The following is a 23331-nucleotide window of genomic DNA, read 5'->3' as shown; positions in this document are numbered from 1 at the left end:
GGCTGCGTGCAGCGTGGAATCCACCTCAGGGGCTGCGTGCAGCGTGGAATCCACCTCAGGGGCTGCGTGCAGCGTGGGATCAGAGATGGCAGTGACAACAGGGGTTTTTAAAGTCCCTATCTTAGTTAGTAAAAGATTGTACTCGGGAAGCCAAGAAAGACCAGGAATAGATAATAAAAAATCCTCCATCTGGGACAACACGATGTCGATGGAAGCCGGGTGAGCTTTAGCTGAATGGAATAACTCTAGTAAGGTTTGATTAATTTGCAAAATTTCTTTGGGTGAAAATGAGTAAAAAAAGGGAATGTCTCTATGTGGGGGTGTGGTGACGGGTGCCGCCCCCACCGGAAACCTGGAAGGTGAGGCGGCGGAACACGCCCCCACGGAGTCACTGGGAATACACTCGGGAAGTACGGTCAGGCTGGGTCGGACAGCCGCGGCGCGGAGTGGCGGTGAGAGGCCGGATTCCGCCCCCACCAGGAACCTGGAAGGTGAGGCGGCGGAACCCGCCCCTGTGGCGTCAAGTGGACCGGACTCACCGAACTGAACAGGAGTGGACCGGAGCTCCCGCGGGACGTTGGATCTCGCCCCCACCGCAAACCTGGGAGGTGAGGCGGCGGATCCCGCTCCCACAGGAACACCGGAACTAGCTCTAAAATTCTGCTCAGCCGACGAGACCAGGCCGGTCGCCGCGGACTGCCTCCGGAACAGTTTTCTGTCACTACGGCGGTAATGGGACGGCAGAAGGACAGGGACCGAGTGGAGCTCGTCCATCTATGGCTCGTGGAGGGAAAAAGAAAAAAGGTGAGTTTGCCGAGAGAGAGACCCTGCCCGCTGGGTTCTGGTCTGGTCGTGTCGTAATGTTAGGATTTTCTAGGCAGGAGTGAACCCAGTAGTGCAGACAGGGACTCAACTCATCAGAATACAAAAATAGGAATTTAATGATAAAGATACAAAATAACAGGCTGACGGGGCAGCAAAACTTACATGAACAGGAAGATAAGGCACGGGAAACTCAGGAGGACTCAGGGAACTCGGAAGACTCAGGGGAACACAGGAGACCCAACGAGTACGACGCGACAACGAACAAGACTGACAGATGGCTTATATACAGGGACAAGATGAGACGTGATTACGAACAGCTGGGACGAGACAAGGGTGGCACTAATAGAACTAACGAGGGAGCACTAGGGAACACAGACACAAACCGGGCCACAAAAAGGTACCATCCTTACAACTTCGTTTTTATTTTTATTTACAGAAGAAGAAGACGTGTCTTCAGAGGTTTTTGTGTCGTTTCTTTCAGTAGTTCTTGGTGCAGCTCCCCCACAGGCGAGCGGGGGAATAGGTTGGTTCAACAGGTTGACTCGACTGCACAGTGCAGTGTGAATGCAAACTCACCAGCTCAAATGTAAACAAAAGGTCATGAATATTGGTCCCGAACCGAATCGAGGCTACCGGACTATCTGGTATGAAAACAACCTAAAATAGATTTCTGAACCCCCTCAACTTGCACTGTTAATGTGGAGCAGTAAGCTCCTCTGAATGATAGAGCCCTTCACCTCAAGTCCAAGGCTTAATTGACTTCAATTTGGAGAAACTTCATTTTAGCAGCTTTTATCTAGGATCTCTTTTATTATGTCATGCTACACTAATGGTTTTCAAACCAAAACACACTCTTCTCCATGACTGTACCCGGAGATCAGAGTTGCATTTGGTCCTAAAAAATCCAATCTGGCCTGGCCCAAGCCCATAGGATTTTTTTCCGAACCTGACTAGACTGCTTTTGTAAGCAAATTTGAAAGAAAGGAAGATATAAGATTTCTTGTTTCACCAAATGGATATTAACATAAAAAATAAATAGCCTAAAAAAATCAACTGTAATGACAGGCTATTATACAGATGAACAAAAATCATTTTAGAGCAAAATTATTTGGAAAATATAGAACATGGCTATTTTAATTGAAAGAGCTGCTTGCTTTTGTAACTTCAGATACTTCCTTCACCGCAGATTACAGTAGTGCTGAGACGTGTGTGCCAAGTGATCCATTTGAGCTTAACTGGACTTTTTTTTTTTTACCTCTTTCCATCGGCCAGTCAGCCCTGCCTCCTCCTCAACAAGTAGATTAACACAGTTTTATATTGTGCATTCTTATTTAGTTTTCGTATCATTCGTAAAACGCATCATAGACGGCCGAGCCGACATGCGCAATGATTGTGCAATGCGGCAGCATTACTCTCTTTTCTTTGCTTTGTGATTTGGTGCTATATAAAACTGAATTGAATTGAATTGAATTTTCACAGTCTGCTTAACTGTTGCACACTATTTTCTTTCTTTCTTCATCCTCTCAACATATAAACTTACTGCCTCCAACTGTACAAGTAGATTAACACAATTTTATATTGTGCATTCTTATTTAGTTTTATTTGTGTTGTATGCTTCATAAAACTGCATCAAAAGCCTGAGACTGACTGGGCCTACCCATCCAGCACATTAGTTTGGCCCGGCCCCAGCCCTAGCCCCGGCCTGCGGTTGGAAATGACAGCTCTACCGGAGATCCTGTCCATGATCAACACAAACAGGATCTGAGATGAGACAGCCCTAAGGGAGTCCAGCCTGTACCAAGATTGTGGAAACAGCTCTCGCTTTGGTTACACAGAGACCAGATAGTAACTAAAGATTACCCTGGTACCCTATACCACCACAGCAAACCCCACAGAATGTCCCAGGGAACACTGATGTAAGCTCTGGATTAACAGCATTTTAGTAATAAAACTTCGCCTGACTGATTCTGCTGTTCAAATCCATCATTTTATTTTCTGTTCTTAATAGTCCTAAGGAGATTCTGCCTGTAAACTACCTTTACTGAATTCTAACTGAATAATCTTGAGAAAGATTAATTGATGTTCATCAGTGTTTAGTAGTTATATAAAAATTAAAGATATAAAACAACAAAATCTGGCCTGAAGCAGGTAGAGAAGTAAAAAAATTGAATTATTTATACTTCACAAGCTCATAAATTAAAGTATAATGCAAAGAATAAACTGCATAAGTATCAAACCTGTTGTCATCTCCCATCATTCTGGGGTTTGCTCAAAGATGTCATTTTAAGCACAAATCATCTAAAGAACTGTAATCTGAAGACCTTGGAAATGACTTGTGGTGCATTTTCATAAGATGCACAAACCTGGAGGGAAGCGAGGAACCGAGATCTGAGAAACCATTTGTTCGGCTCTCATCCTCAGGGCGGGGGCTGCTTGGAGTAAAATCCACATCTACTCCCTCACCATAGTCCTCAAACTGCTCCTCCTTAGCGATGACGGGAGCCGATGCTGATCCACCTAAGTGTCTAGGGTTGCACAGCAACACGTTTAGTGAAGGAAGCTGTTTGCATCAGAACCTAAATGTGTAATCTCTAGCTGTGTTTATAGCTGACCTGTTTTGTTGTGGTGTGTCCAGCGAGTCGGAGCTGTTGGAGTTTTCAGTGCTGCTGTTCATGTCACACTCTGGGTAAGACCTCATAGACGTGACACGGGGAGGACCAAGCTTTGCCTCACTGTTCTGCAGACAAACAAATAAATAAACAAATAAACCTGTCAGCATTTCAACAAATGTGCAAATAAGAAAATATTTAATTAAAACAAATATCCATCCATCCATCCATTTTCTTCCGCTTATCCGGGGTCGGGTCGCGGGGGTAGCAGCCTAAGTAGGGAGGCCCAGACTTCCCTCTCCCCAGCCACTTGGGCCAGCTCTTCCGGGGGAATCCCGAGGCGTTCCCAGGCCAGCCGAGAAACGTAGTCCCTCCAGCGTGTCCTGGGTCTTCCCCTGGGCCTCCTTCCGGTGGGACGTGTCCGGAACACCTCACCAGGGAGGCGTCCAGAAGGCATCCTAAACAGATGCCCAAGCCACCTCAACTGGCTCCTCTCAATGTGGAGAAGCAGCGGCTCTACTCCGAGTCCCTCCCGGATGATCGAGCTTCTCACCCTGTCTCTAAGGGAGAGCCCAGACACCCTGCGGAGAAAACTCATTTCGGCCGCTTGTATCCGAGATCTCATTCTTTCGGTCACAACCCAAAGCTCGTGACCATAGATGAGGGTGGGAACGTAGATCGATCGGTAAATTGAGAGCTTCGCTTTTTGACTCAGCTCTCTCTTCACCACGACAGACCTGTACAGCGCCCGCTTCACTGCAGACGCTGCACCTATCCGCATATCGATCTCACGCTCCATTTTTCCCTCATTCGTGAACAAGACCCCAAGATACTTGAACTCCTCCACTTGGGGTAGGACCTCCTCCCTGACCCAGAGAGGGCACTCTACCCTTTTCCGGCTCAAGACCATGGCCTCGGATTTGGAGGAACTGATCTTCATCCCGGCCGCATCGCATTCGGCTGCGAACCGCTCCAGCGAAAGCTGTAGATCACGATCTGATGAAGCCAATAAGACCACATCATCTGCAAAAAGCAGAGACGCAATTCTGAGGCCACCAAAACGAATCCCCTCAACACCTTGGCTGCGCCTAGAAATTCTGTCCATAAAAGTTATGAACAGAATCGGTGACAAAGGGCAACCTTGGCGGAGTCCAACTCTCACCGGGAACAAGCCCGACTTACTGCCGGCGATGCGGGCCAGGCTCTGACACCGGTCATACAGGGACCAAACAGCCCGTATCAAAGGGCCTGGTACCCCATACTCCCAGAGTACCCCCCACAGGGCCCCCCACAGGGCCCCCCGAGGGACGCGGTCGAAAGCCTTCTCCAAGTCCACAAAGCACATGTAGACTGGTTGGGCAAACTCCCACGCACCCTCTAGGACCCTGCTGAGAGTGTAGAGCTGGTCCAGTGTTCCACGGCCAGGACGAAAACCGCACTGTTCCTCCTGAATCCGAGGTTCGACTATCCGACGGACCCTCCTCTCCAGAACCCCCGAATAGACCTTACCAGGGAGGCTTAAGAGCGCTGTAGTTGGAACACACTCTACGGTCCCCCTTTTTGAATAGGGGGACCACCACCCCGGTCTGCCAATCCAGGGGAACTTCCCCCGATGTCCACGCAACATTGCAGAGTCGCGTAAGCCAACACAACCCTACAACATCCAGAGCCTTAAGGAACTCTGGGCGGATCTCATCCACCCCTGGGGCCCTGCCACCGAGGAGCTTTTTAACCACCTCGGTGACCTCAGCACCAGAGATTGGAGGGCCCGACCCAGAGTCCCCAGGCTCCGCTTCCTCAGTGGAAGACGTGCCGGTGGGATTGAGGAGGTCTTCAAAGTATTCCGCCCACCGACCCACAACATCTCGAGTTGAGGTCAGCAGCAAACCACCCCCACTATAAACAGTGTTGGTGGCATACCGCTTCCCCCCCCTGAGACGCCGGATGGTGGACCAGAAACGTCTCGAAGCCGTGCGGAAGTCGTTCTCCATGGCCTCTCCGAACTCCTCCCATGCCCGAGTTTTTGCCTCAGCAACCACCCGAGCCGCATGTCGCTTGGACTGCCGGTACCCATCAGCTGCTTCCAGGGTCCCACAGGCCAAAAAGGCCCGATAGGACTCCTTCTTCAGCCTGACAGCATCCCTCACCGACGGTGTCCACCATCGGGTTCGAGGGTTGCCGCCCCGACAGGCACCGACAACCTTGCGGCCGCAGCTCTGGTAAGCCGCCTCGACAATAGAGGCACGAAACATGGTCCACTCAGACTCAATGTCCCCCACCTCCCTTGGAACATGTTCAAAGTTCTCCCGGAGGTGGGAGTTGAAACTCCGTCTCACAGGAGACTCTGCCAGACGTTCCCAGCAAACCCTCACAATACGTTTGGGCCTACCAGGTCTGACCGGCATCCTCCCCCACCATCGGAGCCAACTCACCACCAGGTAGTGATCAGTTGACAGCTCCGCCCCTCTCTTCACCCGAGTGTCCAAGACATGTGGCCGCAGATCAGATGAGACGATGACAAAGTCGATCATCGAACTGCGGCCTAGGGTGTCCTGGTGCCAAGAGCACATATGGACACCCTTATGCTTGAACAAGGTGTTCGTTATTGACAATCCATGACGAGCACAGAAGTCCAACAACAGACCACCACTCTGGTTCAGATCAGGGGGGCCGTTCCTCCCAACCACACCCCTCCAGGTCTCACTGTCATTGCCCACATGAGCATTGAAGTCCCCCAGCAGAACAAGGGAGTCCCCAGAAGGTGCACTTTCCAGTACCCCCTCTAAGGACTCCAGAAAGGGTGGATAATCTGAACTGCCGTTTGGTGCATAAGCACAAACGACAGTCAGAACCCGTCCCCCCACACGTAGGCGGAGAGAGGCCACCCTCTCATTCACGGGGGTGAACCCCAATACACAGGCACCAAGTTGGGGGGCAATTAGTACGCCCACGCCTGCTCGGCGCCTCTCACCAGGGGCAACTCCAGAGTGGAAGAGTGTCCAGACCCTCTCAAGGAAACTGGTTCCAGAGCCCGAGCCATGCGTAGAGGTGAGTCCGACTATTTCTAGCCGGAACCTCTCAGCCTCACACACCAGCTCAGGCTCCTTCCCCACCAGTGAGGTGACATTCCACGTCCCAATAGCCAGCTTCTGTAGCCAAGGATCAGACCGCCAGGGTCCCCGCCCTCGGCCACCACCCATCCCACATTGCACCCGACCCCTTTGGCCCCTCCCACAGGTGGTGAGCCCATGGGAAGGGGGACCCACGTCTCCTCTTCGGGCTGTGCCCGGCCGAGCTCCATGGGTAAAAGCCCGGCCACCAGGCGCTCGCCCACATGCCCCACCTCCAGGCCTGGCTCCAGAGTGGGGCCCCGGTGACCCACGTCCGGGCAAGGGAACACTAGGTCCATTTGTGTTTTTCATCATAGGGGTGTGTTTGGGCTGCACTTTGTCTGGTCCCTCACCTAGGACCTGTCTGCCATGGGTGACCCTACTAGGGGCATAAAGCCCCTGACAGCATAGCTCCTAGGATCATTGGGACACTCAAACCCCTCCACCACGGTAAGGTGGCAGCCCAGGGAGGGGTTAATTAAAACAAATATTTTTTCAAAAACTTCATAACTTCATAGTTTCTATTGTGTGGATGCTTGTAAAGCACTGACACTGTTGAGATAATTTATCCACAGTATTATTTACAGGTGCTGGTCATAAAATTAGAATACCATGAAAAAGTTTATTTATTTCAGTAACTCCATTCAAAAAGTGAAACTTGTAGATTATATTCATTCATTACACACATACTGATATATTTCAAACGTTTATTTATTTTAATGTTGATGATTATAACTGACAACTAATGAAAACCCACAATTCAGTATCTCAGAAAAGTAGAATATTGTGAAAAGGTTCAATATTGAAGACACCTGGTGCCATATTCTAATCAGCTAATTGACTCAAAACACGTGCAAAGGCCTTTAAATGGACTCTCAGTCTAGTTCTGTAGGCTACACAATCATGGGAAGACTGCTGACATGACAGTTGTCCAAAAGACGACCATTGACATCTTGCACAAGGAGGGCAAGACACAAAAGGTCATTGCTAAAGAGGCTGGCTGTTCACAGAGCTCTGTGTCCAAGCACATTAATAGAGAGGCATAAGGAAGGAAAAGATGTGGTAGAAAAAAATTTACAAGCAGTATGGATAACCGTACCCAGGAGAGGATGGTGAAACAAAACCCATTGCAAAATGTGGAGGAAATTCACAAAGAGTGGACTGCAGCTGGACTCAGTGCTTCAAGAACCACCACACACAGACATATGCAAGACATAGGTTTCAGCTGTCGCATTCCTTGTGTCAAGCCACTCTTGAACAAGAGACAGCATCAGAAGCTGAGTGGTCCAAAGTTATGTTCTCTGATGAAAGTAAATTTTGCATTTCCTTTGGAAATTAAGATCCCAGAGTCTGGAGGAAGAGAGGAAAGGCACAGAACCCACATTGCTTGAGGTTCAGTGTCAAGTTTCCACAGTCAGTGATGGTTTGGGGTGCCATGTCATCTACTGGTGTTGGTCCACTGTGTTTTCTGAGGTCCAAGGTCAACGCAGTCATCTACCAGGAAATTTTAGAGCACTTCATGCTTCCTGCTGCTGATCAACTTTATGGAGATGCAGATTTCATTTTCTAACAGGACTTGGCACTTGCACACAGTGCCAAAGCTACCAGTACTTGGTTTAAGGACCATGGTATCCCTGTTCTTAATTGGACAGCAAACTTGCCTGACCTTAACCCCATAGAAAATCTATGGGGTATTGTGAAGAAGAAGATGTGATACACCAGAGCCAACAATTCAGAAGAGCTGAAGGCCACTATCAGAGCAACCTGGGCTCTCATAACACCTGAGCAGTGCCACAGACTGATTGACTCCATGCCATGCCGCATTGCTGCAGTAATCCAGGCAAAAGGAGCCCAACTAAGTATTGAGTGCTGTACATGCTCATACTTTTCATGTTCATACTTTTCAATTGGCCAACATTTCTCAAAATCCTTTTTTTAATTGATCTCAAGTAATATTCTAATTTTCTGAGATACTGAGTTTGGGGTTTTCATTAGTTGTCAGTTATAATCATCAACATTAAAAGAAATAAACATCTGAAATATATCAGTCTGTGTGTAATGAATGAACATAATATACAAGTTTCACTTTTTGAATGGAATTACTGAAATAAATAAACTTTTTCATGATATTCTAATTTTATGACCAGCACCTGTATGTTTTTCAGCATGTAACTCATTCTGCTATTTTTGTACCTGATGAAGATTTTCAGTCATCCAGGATATGGTAAATTAAAAAAAAAAAGGTTAAAAACAAAACAACTGGACTTTATTTGTAACTGAAGACGTTTCGCTTCTTATCCGAGGAGCTTTCTCAATTCAAAGAAACAAGGAAGTGTGGGATTCAAGTTATAAAGCTGTGGTGTTCTGTAAGCTTGCATAATGCAGATTGACACATGCAGATTGACCTCTCACTCTTCACAATAGAGGATCGTTAGGGTCTTTGTTAGCCCCACCCACAGAGGGGCCACTCTGGTCATATGGTTGGAATTCCTGATAGGTGTGAAACTGGCTGGGTATCAGTCCTAAAGCTGCATTGCAGGTTTTTGAAAGCTGAAACCTGAGACCTCCTCCTCTGTTTAAAGATGGTTTCTCTCTTTTTACATAGATGGCTTCTTTCACTCCCCTCAAACCATCTGTCCTCTCAGTCCAAAATGTTGACATTCTGGTCCTCAAAGGAGTGTCCCTTATCCCTGAGATGTAGGTGAACAGCTGAGTCTTGTCCTGAGGAGCTGGCTCTCCTGTGCTGAGCCATGCGTCTGTGAAGAGGCTGTTTGATTTCTCCAATGTAGAGATTTGAACATTCCTCGCTGCCCCTTGACCACATACACTACACCACTCTGTTTGTGTTGGGTGTTTTGTCCTTAGAGTGTACCAGCCTCTGTCTGAGAGTCCTGTTGGGTTTGAAATGTACTGGGATGTTGTGTTTGGAGAAAATCCTTCTGAATTTCTCTGATACTCCAGCAACATAAGGGATGACAATGGTTTTTTCATCTCTTCTTCTACTGGTTCTGTTCAGTGGTGTGTTTTGTAGATTTCCTTGCTGACTTGACGAAGGCCCAGTTAAGATATCCACATGTTTGGAGAGCTTCTTTGATGTGTTTGTGTTCCTTTTCCTTCCCTTCTGTCTTTGTGGGGATGTGTTCAGCACGATGTTGTAGAGTTCTGATGACAGAGAGTTCGTGTTCCAGTGAATGGTGAGAGTCAAACAGAAGGTACTGATCTGCATGGGTTGGTTTCCTGTAGACATCAATGTCCTCTCTTTTATGTGGACCAAACAGTCCAGAAAAAGGCAGCTTGTTGTCGTTTGCATCCTCTCTGGTGAAATTGATGATGTTGTCCACAGAGTTGACGTGTCTGGTACTTTTGTACCATTTAAACAGTTTTTATATCAAAACGTTCGGTTCATTGAGGACATTCTGGATAAGACTTTTGGTATTTGTGAAATTTATACTTTTTGAAATATTCAGCTTATTTGTCCATTTTTGGTTTCATTAGAATAAAAAAATGGAGGCCTGATCAACTAATATAAAACCTGCTTTTTGCTTTATCTTTCAGCATTTCAAATTAATAAAACTTCTGCTGTAGCAACTTGGATCCACAAAATGAAGTCTCTGTCGGCTGAATAGAGTTTGCTCTGTGATGCATCTCCGTTAATCCATGCTGAGTCCAACTTGTATTTTGTGTATTTATTAAAACTAACTGTTGGATTTCATATTTTTATACCTTTTTATATTTCCTATCAAGCATTCAAATGTCATGTTATACAAAGTGTGTGTGTGCCTTTCTTCAAGGGTTGAACTATATTTATAGAAAATGTTTACTAATTCTAACTATTTTACCTTTATATATAATCTTATATTAGCTAATGATAATTTTACAAGTTCACCTTTGATATATTACAAGCAATCAAATCATGCCAGATAGCAGGTAAGATACTGATTGAATCAGGAGAGGAGAGTCCTTTGTGCTCTGAGCACAAGGGGGCCTGGCTGCTCACACACACACTGATTAACATAAATAAAGCTAGAACACATTTCTTTAAGTTAGACTTAATATAGTTTGACTAAGTAAATCCCTCAGGTTCTCTCTTAATAATAACAATTAACATTTAATCGTTTAATCATTGTTTGATACAGGGTCAGTTTAGATGAGAGGACACAGGTTTAATCGTCACAGTAAGCTACAAGAGAATGTTACTAGAATTGGGGGCAGGGTGACTTCAACTGAACTAAAACACAAGTATAATAAGAGGGATCAATTAAGAACACATAAACATGAGTTAGATAATAATTAATAGTTATTAATTATTCCTAGAAAGAAACAACTTTAACTCAAATCATTTGGTATCAATAAGGTATAATCAAGCTAAACTGAAACTACAGTGTGAACAGACTGAACGCAGACGAAGAAACCAAGCTTCCATATCTTATCTCTGGAATGTAGTAAGAGGGGGCGGGCTAGACCAGTAACCATAGTAACCGGGTCTAAACCAATCAGAAAGCTAGCCTTCTCAAACTTTGATAAAACCCGAAAATGACACACGCCCAGCGAGCATTTCCGGGGAAGCGCAGACCAAGACGGTGACCGTCTCAGCTGTTTTGAACACGATCGTGGCAGAAAGCCACAACAGATGGTGACCCCGACGTACAGCTGGCGGATACACGGATTGGATCGAGTGGTGCTGGACACACGCAGAGGAAAACTGGGCCCGATAAACAGGTAAGCGGATTACCTAAGTTGGCCGAAAGGCCCGAAAACTCCGCTATTCGGCCGTAAACCAAATTACATCTTCCTCTGTGGGGGTTTAATACCATCTCTAGATGGTTGTTAAGCTAATTTACGGTGATTAGTGGTACTTCTGACGAACGGATTACGCGTATTCCGACACTTTGGGTGTTATACGCTGCGTGCGTGTCCTTTGCATGGCTTAGTTTAACATTTAAGTGTATTTCGTAGATAGTTTCACGAGTTTGCCTCGTGCCGGAGGAAGGTCAAGGACCTGCCGGGGTTCGTGTCGGACGTGAACGACATATTTCCCTTTTTCAGCGGTGGTGGCTCACAAGCCGTTACTCTGACGAGAGAGACGGAAACCGGGTCGGGGATCCGCAGCTACGGGACGTGTCTTCCGTGACAGAGTGTTGACTGCCCGTCAAATTAGACGCCATTAAAAATTTAGTTCAAAGGGAAATGTGTAAGTCTGGGACTTAGTTAGTTTTGCCAAATTTCCTGTGATCAGGGATCACATTAGGGTTAGGACGTTGTAATAATTATTGTTTGCGCCGTTTTTTTCTATGTTGTGTAAAGGCTTCAAGGCCGAGGCGTTGAGAGAGACGAAACAATAGCAAAAAGAAAAAAGAGGGGGGACTGAGCATTTCTGAGTCTGTGTGTGGGAGCAAAGCGAAGGGTTACCTTTTTTTCTTTTTTCTGTGTGTGTGTCTGTGGGTGAGTGGAGCTTCCATATCCTGACCGAAAGGGGGCGCTGTTGTATAAGGCAAGGACAATTCTGTACTCGTAACACAGACTTGTGAATTGTTTTGTCACAACGGGGCCAGCTGTGAATGAGAATAAAAAAGATTTGAAAGCCTTAGTGTGTGAACGTTGTCATCAGGTGTGGAACTCATAAATGAGAAACATGTGACTCCTGTGGAAAGTCTACAGGATCAATACATGAGTTAAGAGCATATTGGTGAGCAATCTAAACGATATGGAACAATTTTGAATATGAAATTAGTATAAACGCGCACGAAATATGGGAATTATCAAAAAGAAACAGAGGCAATTAGCTAAAGACCAGCAGACCAATAGCTAAAACAAGCAGAAATAATCTAAAGTACCAGAAGTAAGTGGGTAGAGCTTGGTTTTCCTGAATTAGGCTGTAAAAGTTGGATCAATTTAAAAAGAAAGGTGGAATTAGATGATATTGGCATGAAACAGCTAAATAGTATCTGAAATGTGAGCAGAAATATCTGAATCCTCCAAACATTAGCTGACAGGAGCACAATGTTCAGAAATTAGCAGAAATAAGTCAGTAGAAGTAAAAAAAAAACGTTGAAGTAAGCTGAATACAGCTTAAAATAGGGAGGTAAACGGACTCTGTTGTAATACATTCCGCGTGAGAAGGAACGAGGTGATGGATGGACAGACTGTCAGACAGGTAGTTGTGGAAAACACCTAGTTAAGACCAAACGTGGGTGAGGTCAGAAAAAATTCAGTAGTCCGATAGGCAAACAAACCACACTGTTTATTAGGGTTCATTCACGGGAACTGTAGAGGAGACAGGAGGTGCTTGGAGGTGGTACATCATCAGGCAGGCTAGGAAGCAGCCTGACAGGTGGTCAGAGGTTAGACCAGGTAAAACAAGGGTGAGCAGAGAGGAGGTCGTTGGTTGAACATTCTTAATGCTCTCATTTTAGGGGTGATCTTGGCAGGAGGAGATCTGAACGCCATTTTCAGTCACTGAACGTTGGGAGAGAAATGTAATACATCGTTTAAAATAGGAAGAATAATCAGCAGCTGATTAGACCACAGCTGTCGGAGGCCAGACATAAATGGGGATAAGAGAGCGAGGTCAAAAAACATTTGTGTGTTCAATCAGTGTCAGAGGTAAAGGAGGAGGCAGTGACCTCTGGAACAGTTGATCTGCAGCAATGGTTTGAAACTCAAGGCCAGAGGGGGACATCCCGTGTACGAGCGGTAATTAACCAAGAGATGGAGTCAGAGGGAGTCAGCTGGAGGTATTGTTGGAACAGCTCGCTGTGTGGGAAGATGAAGATGGCAGACAGCCACTCACTAAGCGGGCGAGGGACAGAGGTAAATTGATAACAAACGTACTGAACAAACGGGCAAAGGTAGAGAGCTGCTGACAGAGAGCTGCTGACATGATGCAGAGAAGGAAGGTAGATGGTTGAGGTGTCAAAGAGACCAAGTAGAAGAGCAGCAAGGCTCGCAGCAGTAGTGCTGGGTTCAAACTGTTTTATCAGGGTGTGGATAGAAAGAGAAATGGAGTAGGGGTGGTCTTGGAGGAAGTGAGGAGTAGGTCTGACAAAGGCCTAAGAGGAAATAAGGAGGATGATTCGTTGTGGTGACTTCTGAAAAGGGAAAAGCCGAAGGAAGAAGGAGAAATAAACATCATAAACAGGTCAAATTAAGTTTAAGCATTTCTGGATGACACATTGTAAACAAATTAGCCAAAATTTCTTCTTGGAATTGACAATAACATCAGTTAATAAATTCAACTAAAAAACGACAGAACATAAAATAAGGAATAAACAGAATCCTTGACACTTGTAAAATGAAGAAAAAATTTATTCTGCTCAAAGAAACTCTTAACTTAACACAAATTGAAATGCTTGGGTTAAATAAATCTGTCTTAACTAAACTCAAATTGAAATGCTTGGGTTAAATTAATCAGTCTAAATGATTTTATCACAGGTTTTAAAAAACTAAACTCAAATTGAAATGCGTGGGTTAAATTAATCAGTCTAAATGACTTTATCACATATTGAAAATGTTGTCTAGAGTTTAGGAGCTGTTCCCTTCTAAGAGCTACCTGAACTAGGTTATTTATGGGAAAAACAACAATTCTAGTGGGTAAATGAAATGACTCTAAACATCTTGAGATTTCACACATGTCCTATGAGTGCATAAGGAGAACAGAGTTGAGTACATGGTAAGTTTGAGAAGTTGTGCTTTGTGAACAAAGGTGCATGTAGACGTTTTTGTGCAGTGCTAATGGTCTCTGTGATGTCTTGAAGTGTAGACATAGTCTTAATTGAATTGAATTAGAAGAATTTTGTTTAGGATGTAGTGAACAAGAATAGTTATGAGATGGAAGAATTTGCAGATTTGTTATATAACAAGCAGTGGTTACATATAATCATGCTGCCTAAACCTTTACAAAGTCTAAATGGATAATGTGGACCTGAGAGTGGTCCTCACTGTCAGGTGGTGAGTCAAAACACATATTCTAAAAGATTGAAGACATTATTTTGAATGGAATATTTTATGTAGTAGGCGTAAAGAATTGGATTGTGCAGTGTTTAATGAAAGTTTTCACTCTTATGTAATTGAGTGTTTAAAACATCTGTTGTGCAATCCAGGATACCAGAATGACTCTGTTGAAGGTAAACGCTGTGGTCCCAGAATAGAACTTGCTAACAGAGGATTAATGTTGATAACAGATGCTTAAGGTTGAATCAGACTTTTAATAATTTGATTGTTTATTTTTCCTTCTCAGTAGCCTGAAAAGACAGAGCTGTGGATTGGGGAGGTGAGTCTGACTAGGCCCACAAAACACAGACAGGTAGCCTTCTAATACATACAGCATCCATCTGAGTTTTGATCATGACTCTCTAGTGCTGGGTGCCGGATCGGATACCAGATGTGTTCAGGTGGACGCTGAAGTTGGGTCTGGGAAACTGACCAATGGGACGGTTCAAAGAAACTGTCAGTCGAGCATCACTGACACAACAACAAAGAAATTGTCAGCCAAGCAATATAACTTTTCACTATGGAAACAAAGCAAAGATCTATCAGTCAAACAACAAACTGAATTAACTGTCCAGAGGGGGTCCTGGATTTTGTCAACAGTGGGAACATCCAGTCAAGTCTCGCTGTATGCTGAGCTATGAACTGCTGCACAAAGCTGAACTGGTCTCCAGACCAAGGGAGACAAACTGAAGACAGAAAGGCTGAAAGAAAAGCTGGTGGTCCATCTGTCCAAGGTCACTAACGTCAACTGCAGCCTGACGGAGGTGTCAACCCCACATTTGGTCTGTGATGGTCATCCGAGCGCCTTGGGGTCTGGATCAAAACTGCAGTTGGCTTTGATAATAATCACTCACATAGGCTCATTTTAAGACAGGTGACAAAACATGACACAGAAGTACTACTGTGGGGGTGCTAGATGATTCGCCCTTTTCCAATGGCTCTGAGATGAAAATTGTTTTATTACCTCTAAACCTAATAGGACGATGAATAATGCTCCCTACCCCTGAGCAAAATATTGACTTTTAACTTTTCGTTTATATAGGTCACGGAGTCTCATTCAAGAGAAACCTGTACCTGAGACCTGATTTGGATGGAGTTCACTAATGTTTTCTAAAGTAATACTAAATGATTGTCTTTGCCTTGAATGAGCTCATTTGGTGGGTCTGGTTTGATACAAGGGATGACATTTATTTAATGGTTAACTCTTTGCAAAATTATAGGAGAGCTTGGGTTATATTTGGCTAATTTTTTGCAAAACCTGGATTGAATAACAGTAGGGGGAAGATTAAAACTACACCATATTTTATATTTCTGAAACTAATACTCAGACTGGGTGTTAGTAAATTACAGCCGGTAATACTTCAGATTTGAAACAGAAAACTGTTTCAAAAAGGGGGAAGGTGAAGGCTGCTCTTAGCAGGAAACAGTTCATACAATGATTAGATCATTACAAAATATACAAAAATAACTTCTTAGGGTTTTATATTTAAATGAACAGCAAAAAGCCAGTAGTAAGTCTGAAGCGTTTAAAGGATCATTTAAGATAATCACATTGACATTTGAAAAGTGGAATAAATCAGAAGCCTACAAAACGACATTGCACTTGTATATATCGGTTTAACAAAAGTATTTTTCTCTTTCTTTGTTGTAATGTGTACAGATTCCAGAAAAGGGGGACACCCCTAGCATCAAAACACAGACTCCTGAAGTGGATTTGAGCAAAGGTTAAGGAGAAATGTGGTGGTTCGGTATTTTTAAACACAACTGACTTGACTTGACTGGACTGGACTCTTAATTAGATTAATTGGGCTAATAAAAGGTTTCATGAACAAAGTATTTTAACTACATGTTTTACTGCTGAGGAACAGGCTCAGTGGTTAATTTCTTCCTTGCTTCTCCATCTTTTGCACAGACAGGTACCTGGAGGGAAGATTAAATTCCTCTTGTTTCCACAGTGTTATATGTCAGTTGGTTAAAACTTTTAAGGTTATATTGTACTTTGAGGTTGTCGGCGCAAGCGTTTAATGAAGTTACTTCCACAGGCTCCAGGAGGAGGGAGGCCGGCGTGGGGGATTACTTATTGCAGGATGTTGTTGTGTATGGGTGTTGTGTTATTATGTTTAACTTTGCTTATTGTAGGTAGATCCGTTGATTGCAAAGGCTTGGAAGGGTGGAGGACGGTACTAGAGTACACAGGTATCCCTGGAGAAGTCCAGTATGTACCTCATTTCAGTTTCAAGTGTATAGATGAATGTAAGAATAGCATTGTATTTCAGTTTTACAAGTTCTGTTTTATTATAACATTACAGTGTAAGAGTACACACGAGCAGTAGCAATAATGACCATCAGGGTGTCCAATAATTAAAAAACAGGTTTTACTCACTAGGAAGTAACCACAGTCAGTTTTTTCCAGGCCCACAAATGGGTCATGGATCCCACAGATAAAATAATCAAAAGGCCATACAGGGTGTTTAACAATTCGCAAGCTTTGGTGTCCAGCTTTTCTCATCAGGAGGGAGAATCCCTGACCGAGGAGACTGACTATGGACCACCACACCGGACTGGGTCCTGCTGAAAAGAGGGATAGGACCCCACCAGGTGGTGGAGAGAACATCACACGCCATCAATCTCCAGAAGGAGAGTGACACCTGTTACGACCACAACCAGTGCGCCCCTGCAGAGGAGCTGAATCGATCGCTGGACCAGATTGAGGCTGATCTGCTGGAACATCAGGAGTACAGCTCCCCACTACACCTGGAGGAGGTGACAGGACCTTCGTGGGAGCTCACTCTTTGCCCCTTTGTCCTGGTAGAAAAAGGCAGTAGCAAACATTGGAGAAGAAGTCTCCGCTCTGCCTAAGTCGGTCAGTCAGGCGGAACGGGGAAGGAAGGAAGGAAGATTCCCAGCCCTGACCGTGAAGAACAGAAGACGCGTCAAACTGATTTTAGTTTTGTCCCAATGCACACACACGTCATTTAGAATGTCTAATCAGACTGATAAAGGTTCTGAGGACTTTACATGAAGATATCTCCGCGGGCCGAATCCCGCCGAGCACCAAAAGGACCCTTGTGGATGAACAAGGCCTCCCACCGCAAGCTCAAGAACCGAAGACCTGCTAGATAGTCCTGTTTAAATTGAGTGTTTTGTCTTTTCTTGTTTAACATGAGTGTCTTGTCTTTTCTTTCAGTCATTCTGAAAAACAACCAGAGAAGGGTCGTGGATTCAATTGGAAACTCACAACTGTTCAAAATTTTACTCCATTCAATTGGGCATTTCATCATTCTAAAATACCACGAGGTATTTTAAAGGTGGTTTAACAGGAGGTCAATTTTGGTATTAGGGTAGAGTTTTACTTATTTTAGTGTGTTGGGTATTTATCTTTTACTAGGGGTGTTGTGGTGTTTTTTGTATTTTTATAAAGGTTTATGCATTTGGTATTTTTTACAGGTTTTGAAGGGTTTGAACCATGGGTCTGGTCCAGGACCCCTGGAGAGTTGCAGTAAGTTTGGGTGGGGTGGCAGTGTTACTCACTTCCATCTGGAAACATCCAAAAGGGTGTGATCTCCCATGAATATGGAGAGATCAAAAGAGGGATTGTTGGATTTCATATTTTTATACTTTTTTATATTTCCTATCAAGCATTCAAATGTCATGTTATACAAAGTGTGTGTGTGCCTTTCTTCAAGGGTTGAACTATATTTATAGAAAATGTTTACTAATTCTAACTATTTTACCTTTATATATAATCTTATATTAGCTAATGATAATTTTACAAGTTCACCTTTGATATATTACAAGCAATCAAATCATGCCAGATAGCAGGTAAGATACTGACTGAATCAGGAGGGGCGAGTCCTTTGTGCTCTGAGCACAAGGGGGCCTGGCCGCTCACACACACACTGATTAACATAAATAAAGCTAGAACACATTTCTTTAAGTTAGACTTAATATAGTTTGACTAAGTAAAATCCCTCAGGTTCTCTCTTAATAATAACAATTCACATTTAATCGGTTAATCATTGCTTGATACAGGGTCGGTTTGGATGAGAGGACACAGGTTTAATCGTCACAGTAATGCCCCTTTTCCATTAGTACCGGTACGGGCCGACTCGACCCTACTTGGCCCGGTTCTGAGGCTTTTCCATTAGTACCGGTACTTAGCACCTGTTACTATTTTCAGTACCCTTGGCTCTGTGGTTCTAACCGGTATGAAGAGGTACAAAAACGTGACGTCAGAACACTGTCGGTCACTGATTGGTCGGGGGCGGAGTCGGGGGCGGAGTCACTGGATCCTTCAGAAAGTTTCAAAACAATAATCCGCCATTTGCAATTTCTCGGACTGGAGCAGCGGCTGGACTTATTTTAAAGATTTTAAAAACAATACTGGCAACATCTTGGTCTAATGCTGATGTGCTGGCATTTTTTGTGCTTGGTGGCCGACAACATAATTCAGAGCAAGCTGGATGGAGCTCTGCTGGTCTACCCCGATCCTCCCTCCGGAGCCTCCGAGCGCCAGACCGGGCAGGGCGTCATTTCCCCGGCTCCAAGTTCAGCTGGTCACCGCGGAAGATCCTTTGATGTGCCGACTCGGAGGCTCGGGTTCCGGATACCAGCCTTGTGTGCTCAGAGCTCCGCAGGTCACTGCGAAGCTGGAGATGGGGACTCACAGATGGACGTTGCCAGACCCCGGCCGCGCGTAATCATGAAGGCTGAATCCCGATCCCACCCAGCACTCAGGCGGACTGGACAGTCTAGGACGGACGCTGGAAGCGATTTTTAAATAAAATAATATTTTGTTTTTATACAAAAAATGTTTTAAAAAATTGCTGAAGCGATTTAAAAATGATTTTTTTTTTTTACACATAAATTTTTTCTTTTAAATCGCTTCCACCGTTCGTCGCAGACCCGTCTCTGTCCGCCTGTCTGCGCAGGTCGGGCCATCATGATTACGCGCGGCTGGAGTCTTGGAACAGCCTCTGGAGTCACCAGCAGAGCTCGGAGCTGGGAGGATGAGCCTCCCAGCCTCCTCCTCTCCGGAGGAGAGGATCAGTGAGACCAGCAGAGCGTTGAAGATAAAAAATAAAAAAAAAACGGTGCCAGCTTCATCGTGAAATCCTGTTTTCACTTTAATGACTGTTAACTCAACTGAAAATCATAAAAAGACACAAAACTATTGGATCTCAGGAATATTTCCCTCAAACATGTTTAAAGAAGAGACGACCTTCAGTTCAACTTTATTTTAACTCACAAATGAACAAATCACAAAACAAGAACTTTAAAGCAAAGCTAAAAATAAAATGTATATATGTGAACAAGAAAGGAAACCACACATTTAAAATGAACATTAAAAGTAGACACAATGAGTGCAAATACATCAAATGATGATGAAAACCTATAAAAATTTAAATGTAATGTTTTTGTAGAATCTGGGTCATCAGAATTTTAATTTATATACATTTATATATATTTATATCTATAAATATATATAGATAAATATATATGTATATATATAAATACATATATATGTATATTAATATATATGAACATATATAAATACATATATATGTAGTGAACTAAGCCTCAGGTCAAATCCTGACCTTGAGGGCCTTCCTGGGACAAGAACTGTATTTCATTGATTTGAGTCCAGAAACACAAAATCAAGTCCATCCAGAGACTTTCTAAGTGTCCTACACTGATCAATTGAAAGAACACTCTCTTTTTCTATTATCATTACTATCTTACAAATGTCTCGATAATCAAAGTGTGTTTAGTTCAAACCATTTTTAAATGTTGAAGTGAACTACTCATTTTAAATCAACTGTGAAACAGTATTAGTGATTTTTTTAATCCTCATTCAAAGTAGAAATCAAGTTAAGGTCTGTTACAGAGTAATTATGCATTTTCTGATTTTCTGTCTGAAATGAGCAAGTGTAAGTTGGTCCAAGGTTGGAGTCAAACGCAAACAAGTTGTTGGAACGAACTGTCATGTTTTTAAATCCTCTCAGACGTAAATAGAGAAGCTGGCACCTGTTTTCCCCCAACTCGCCTAAACATTTCTCTTGTCTGTCTCAAAAACATTTTCAGTCTGTTCCAAAACATTCTTTCTGTTTTTCTGACTTCTAGTGACCTCTTACGTCACAAAAACACACCCCTGATTAGCGCTTTCAGCCAATCAGGAAGTTCTCAAATGAACCGGAAACAGAACTCTTTAAATGTCGGCACTTCCTAGTTCGAACAGGGCGGTGGGAGAGCAGTTCGGTTCGGAGAGCAAAACCGAACAGAAGAAGTGCTGGAGAGAACAGGAGGTTCAGACATGATCCGCAGTTCTTCCGAGTCTTGTGTGAATTATGAAATCTTCCACATCTGAGTGGAGCCTCTGACGGACTTACTCCTCTTGTGAGTCCACCAGTGGGGTGAACCTGTGTCGAACGGAATACCGTCACTACTTCGGACGATTCACAGCTGTTCCTACGGAGACGCTGAAAGGGTGCGTTAAATGGAACTCCGTACCAGTGGAGACACCTTCTACAGGTAAAGAGTCGATTTACACTACCTAAGTGTACCGAGGAGGAAGCTTAGATCTTAATGGAGCGTGCCGTTCTGATACCGACACATATTCACTCATCCATCTTTTCCTCTCCATTTAAACTTCATTTCCATCTTTAAAACTCTTCTATCTTGCCAGTAATTCATCCAGATATTTTCAGAAATGTCTGTTGAGTTAAAGTTGCAAGGGAAATCATGGCCGTATGGTTTCCTAGTTGTAAAGCTTGCTAATTAATTATGTTGTTGTTGAAATCAATTTGCCAAATTAATGTAAATGTCTGATGTTAAACTTTGATTCTGTTAATAAATGACCGCATTCATTTGATGGGTCAAAGAAAATTAACGTCTCACGTTACATTTAATTATTCAATGCACGATATTATTCAGTCCAGAAAAATGAAAGAATCCGTTTAATTTATGAATATATCACAGATATATGTTCATCTACAAAAGCCACTGGGACGTTATGTTTAGAAAATAAACGTCTCAGTTTCTCTGATACTCCCTCAACATATGAAATGACCACTGGTCTGGGTTCCTCCTTTTCACCTTTTGGCTGACTGGAGTCCTGTTTGGGTTTCTTCTCTGCTTTTAGGAAGGCCCAGTTAGGATATCCACATTGCTGTAGAGCCTGTCTTGTGTGGGATTCCTACTTCTGCCTGGCTCCTGAGCTAGTGGGGACACTGTCTGCTCTGTGATACAGAGTCCTGATGACTCCTAACTTGTGCTCCAAAGGGTGATGGGAGTCAAACTGCAAATACTGGTCTGTGTGGGTGGGTTTGCGGTACACCTCAGTTTGCAAAAGTCCTTTATCAGAGACTGAGACCTCACAGTCCAAGAAAGCCAACTTGCCATTTTTTTCATCTTCTCGTGTGAACTTGATGTATTTATCCACAGAGTTGATGTGGTCAGTAAAATGTTGGACTTCCTGAGATTTAATTTTAACCCAGGTGTCATCAACATACCTGAACCAATGACTTGGTGGTGTCCCTGAAAAGGACGTCAAGGCTCTCTTTTCTACCTCCTCCATGTACAGGTTGGCAACAATAGGAGAAACTGGAGACCCCATAGCACACCCATGTTTCTGCCTATAATATTGCTCCCCATATGTGAAGTAGGTTGACTGCAGGCACAGTTTCAAGAGTTGTCACAGTTGTTCTGTGGAAAGCGTGGTCCTGCTGCTCAGAGTGGTGTCTGATTTTAATCTTAAACTGACCACCTCTACTGCATCATCAACAGGAATGCACGTAAAGAGTGATGTGACATCAAAAGAGACCATTGTTTCATCAGTCTCCATGATGACATTCCTCACCTTATCCACAAAGTCCATGGTGTTCTGTATGTGGTGTTCTAAGCTGCCAACTAAAGGGATGAGTACAGACGCCAGATATTTGGAAACATTGTAAGTGACAGAGTTAATCATGCTAACGATTGGTCTTAAAGGTACACCTTGTTTGTGGATTTTAGGTAAACCATACAGACTAGGTGTGGCCTCCCCTGGGTGCAGTCTGTGGTACAGAAAATGGTCAATAGCCTTGTCCTGCTCCAAATTTTTCAGGCAATCTATCAATTTCTTCTTGTAACCACTTCCTGAATCTCTTTTCAGAGGTTCATAAGTGTTTAAGTCACTAAGGAGTGTAGAGCTCTTTAGAGACCTGTACGAGGCCACCAGATGTAGATGAACATATACCTGTGATATATTCATAAATAGAACGGATTCTTTCATTTTTCTGGACTGAATAATATCGTGCATTGAAATTAATTAAATGTGACGTGAGACGTCAATTTTCTTTGACCCATCAAATGAATGCGGTCATTTATTAACAGAATCAAAGTTTAACATCAAACATTTACATTAATTTGGCAAATTGATTTCAGCAACAACATAATTAATTAGCAAGCTTTACAACTAGGAAACCATACGGCCATTATTTCCCTTGCTTTAAACCAACAGACATTTCTGAAATTATCTGGATGATTACTGGCAAGATATAAGAGTTTAAAGATAGAAATGAAGTTTAAATGGAGAGGAAAAGATGGATGAGGGAAATGTGTCGGTATCAGAACGGCACGCTCCGTTAAGATCTCAGCTTCCTCCTCGGTACACTTAGGTAATGCAAATCGACTCTTTACCTGTAGGAGATGTCTCCACTGGTACGGAGTTCCATTTAACGCACCCTTTCAGCGTCTCCGTAGGAACAGCTGTGAATCGTCCGAAGTAGTGACGGTACTTGTTCGACACACGTTCACCT

At 43.7% G+C, this 23331-nt stretch overlaps 1 protein-coding gene across 1 annotated transcript in view; it reads right to left on the bottom strand.

Moving 5' to 3' along the window:
- rab11fip4a (RAB11 family interacting protein 4 (class II) a) overlaps window positions 1–23331 on the bottom strand; it is a 190036-nt gene that overhangs the window by 77399 nt on the left and 89306 nt on the right. Inside the window, exons 4-5 of the mRNA XM_037688793.1 lie at window positions 3438–3562; window positions 3189–3350 (exon numbers count right to left, since the gene is read on the bottom strand). Coding sequence (XP_037544721.1) covers window positions 3189–3350; window positions 3438–3562 — 287 coding nt within the window. The remainder of the gene's footprint in view (window positions 1–3188; window positions 3351–3437; window positions 3563–23331) is intronic.

This window comes from Nematolebias whitei, chromosome 15, assembly GCF_014905685.2.
Source record: "Nematolebias whitei isolate Nwh7 chromosome 15, NemWhi1, whole genome shotgun sequence".
Classification (NCBI taxonomy): Eukaryota; Metazoa; Chordata; class Actinopteri; order Cyprinodontiformes; family Rivulidae; genus Nematolebias; species Nematolebias whitei.
Note: the sequence above shows the minus strand (reverse complement) of the source record. Positions and strands in the feature narration are given on the sequence as shown.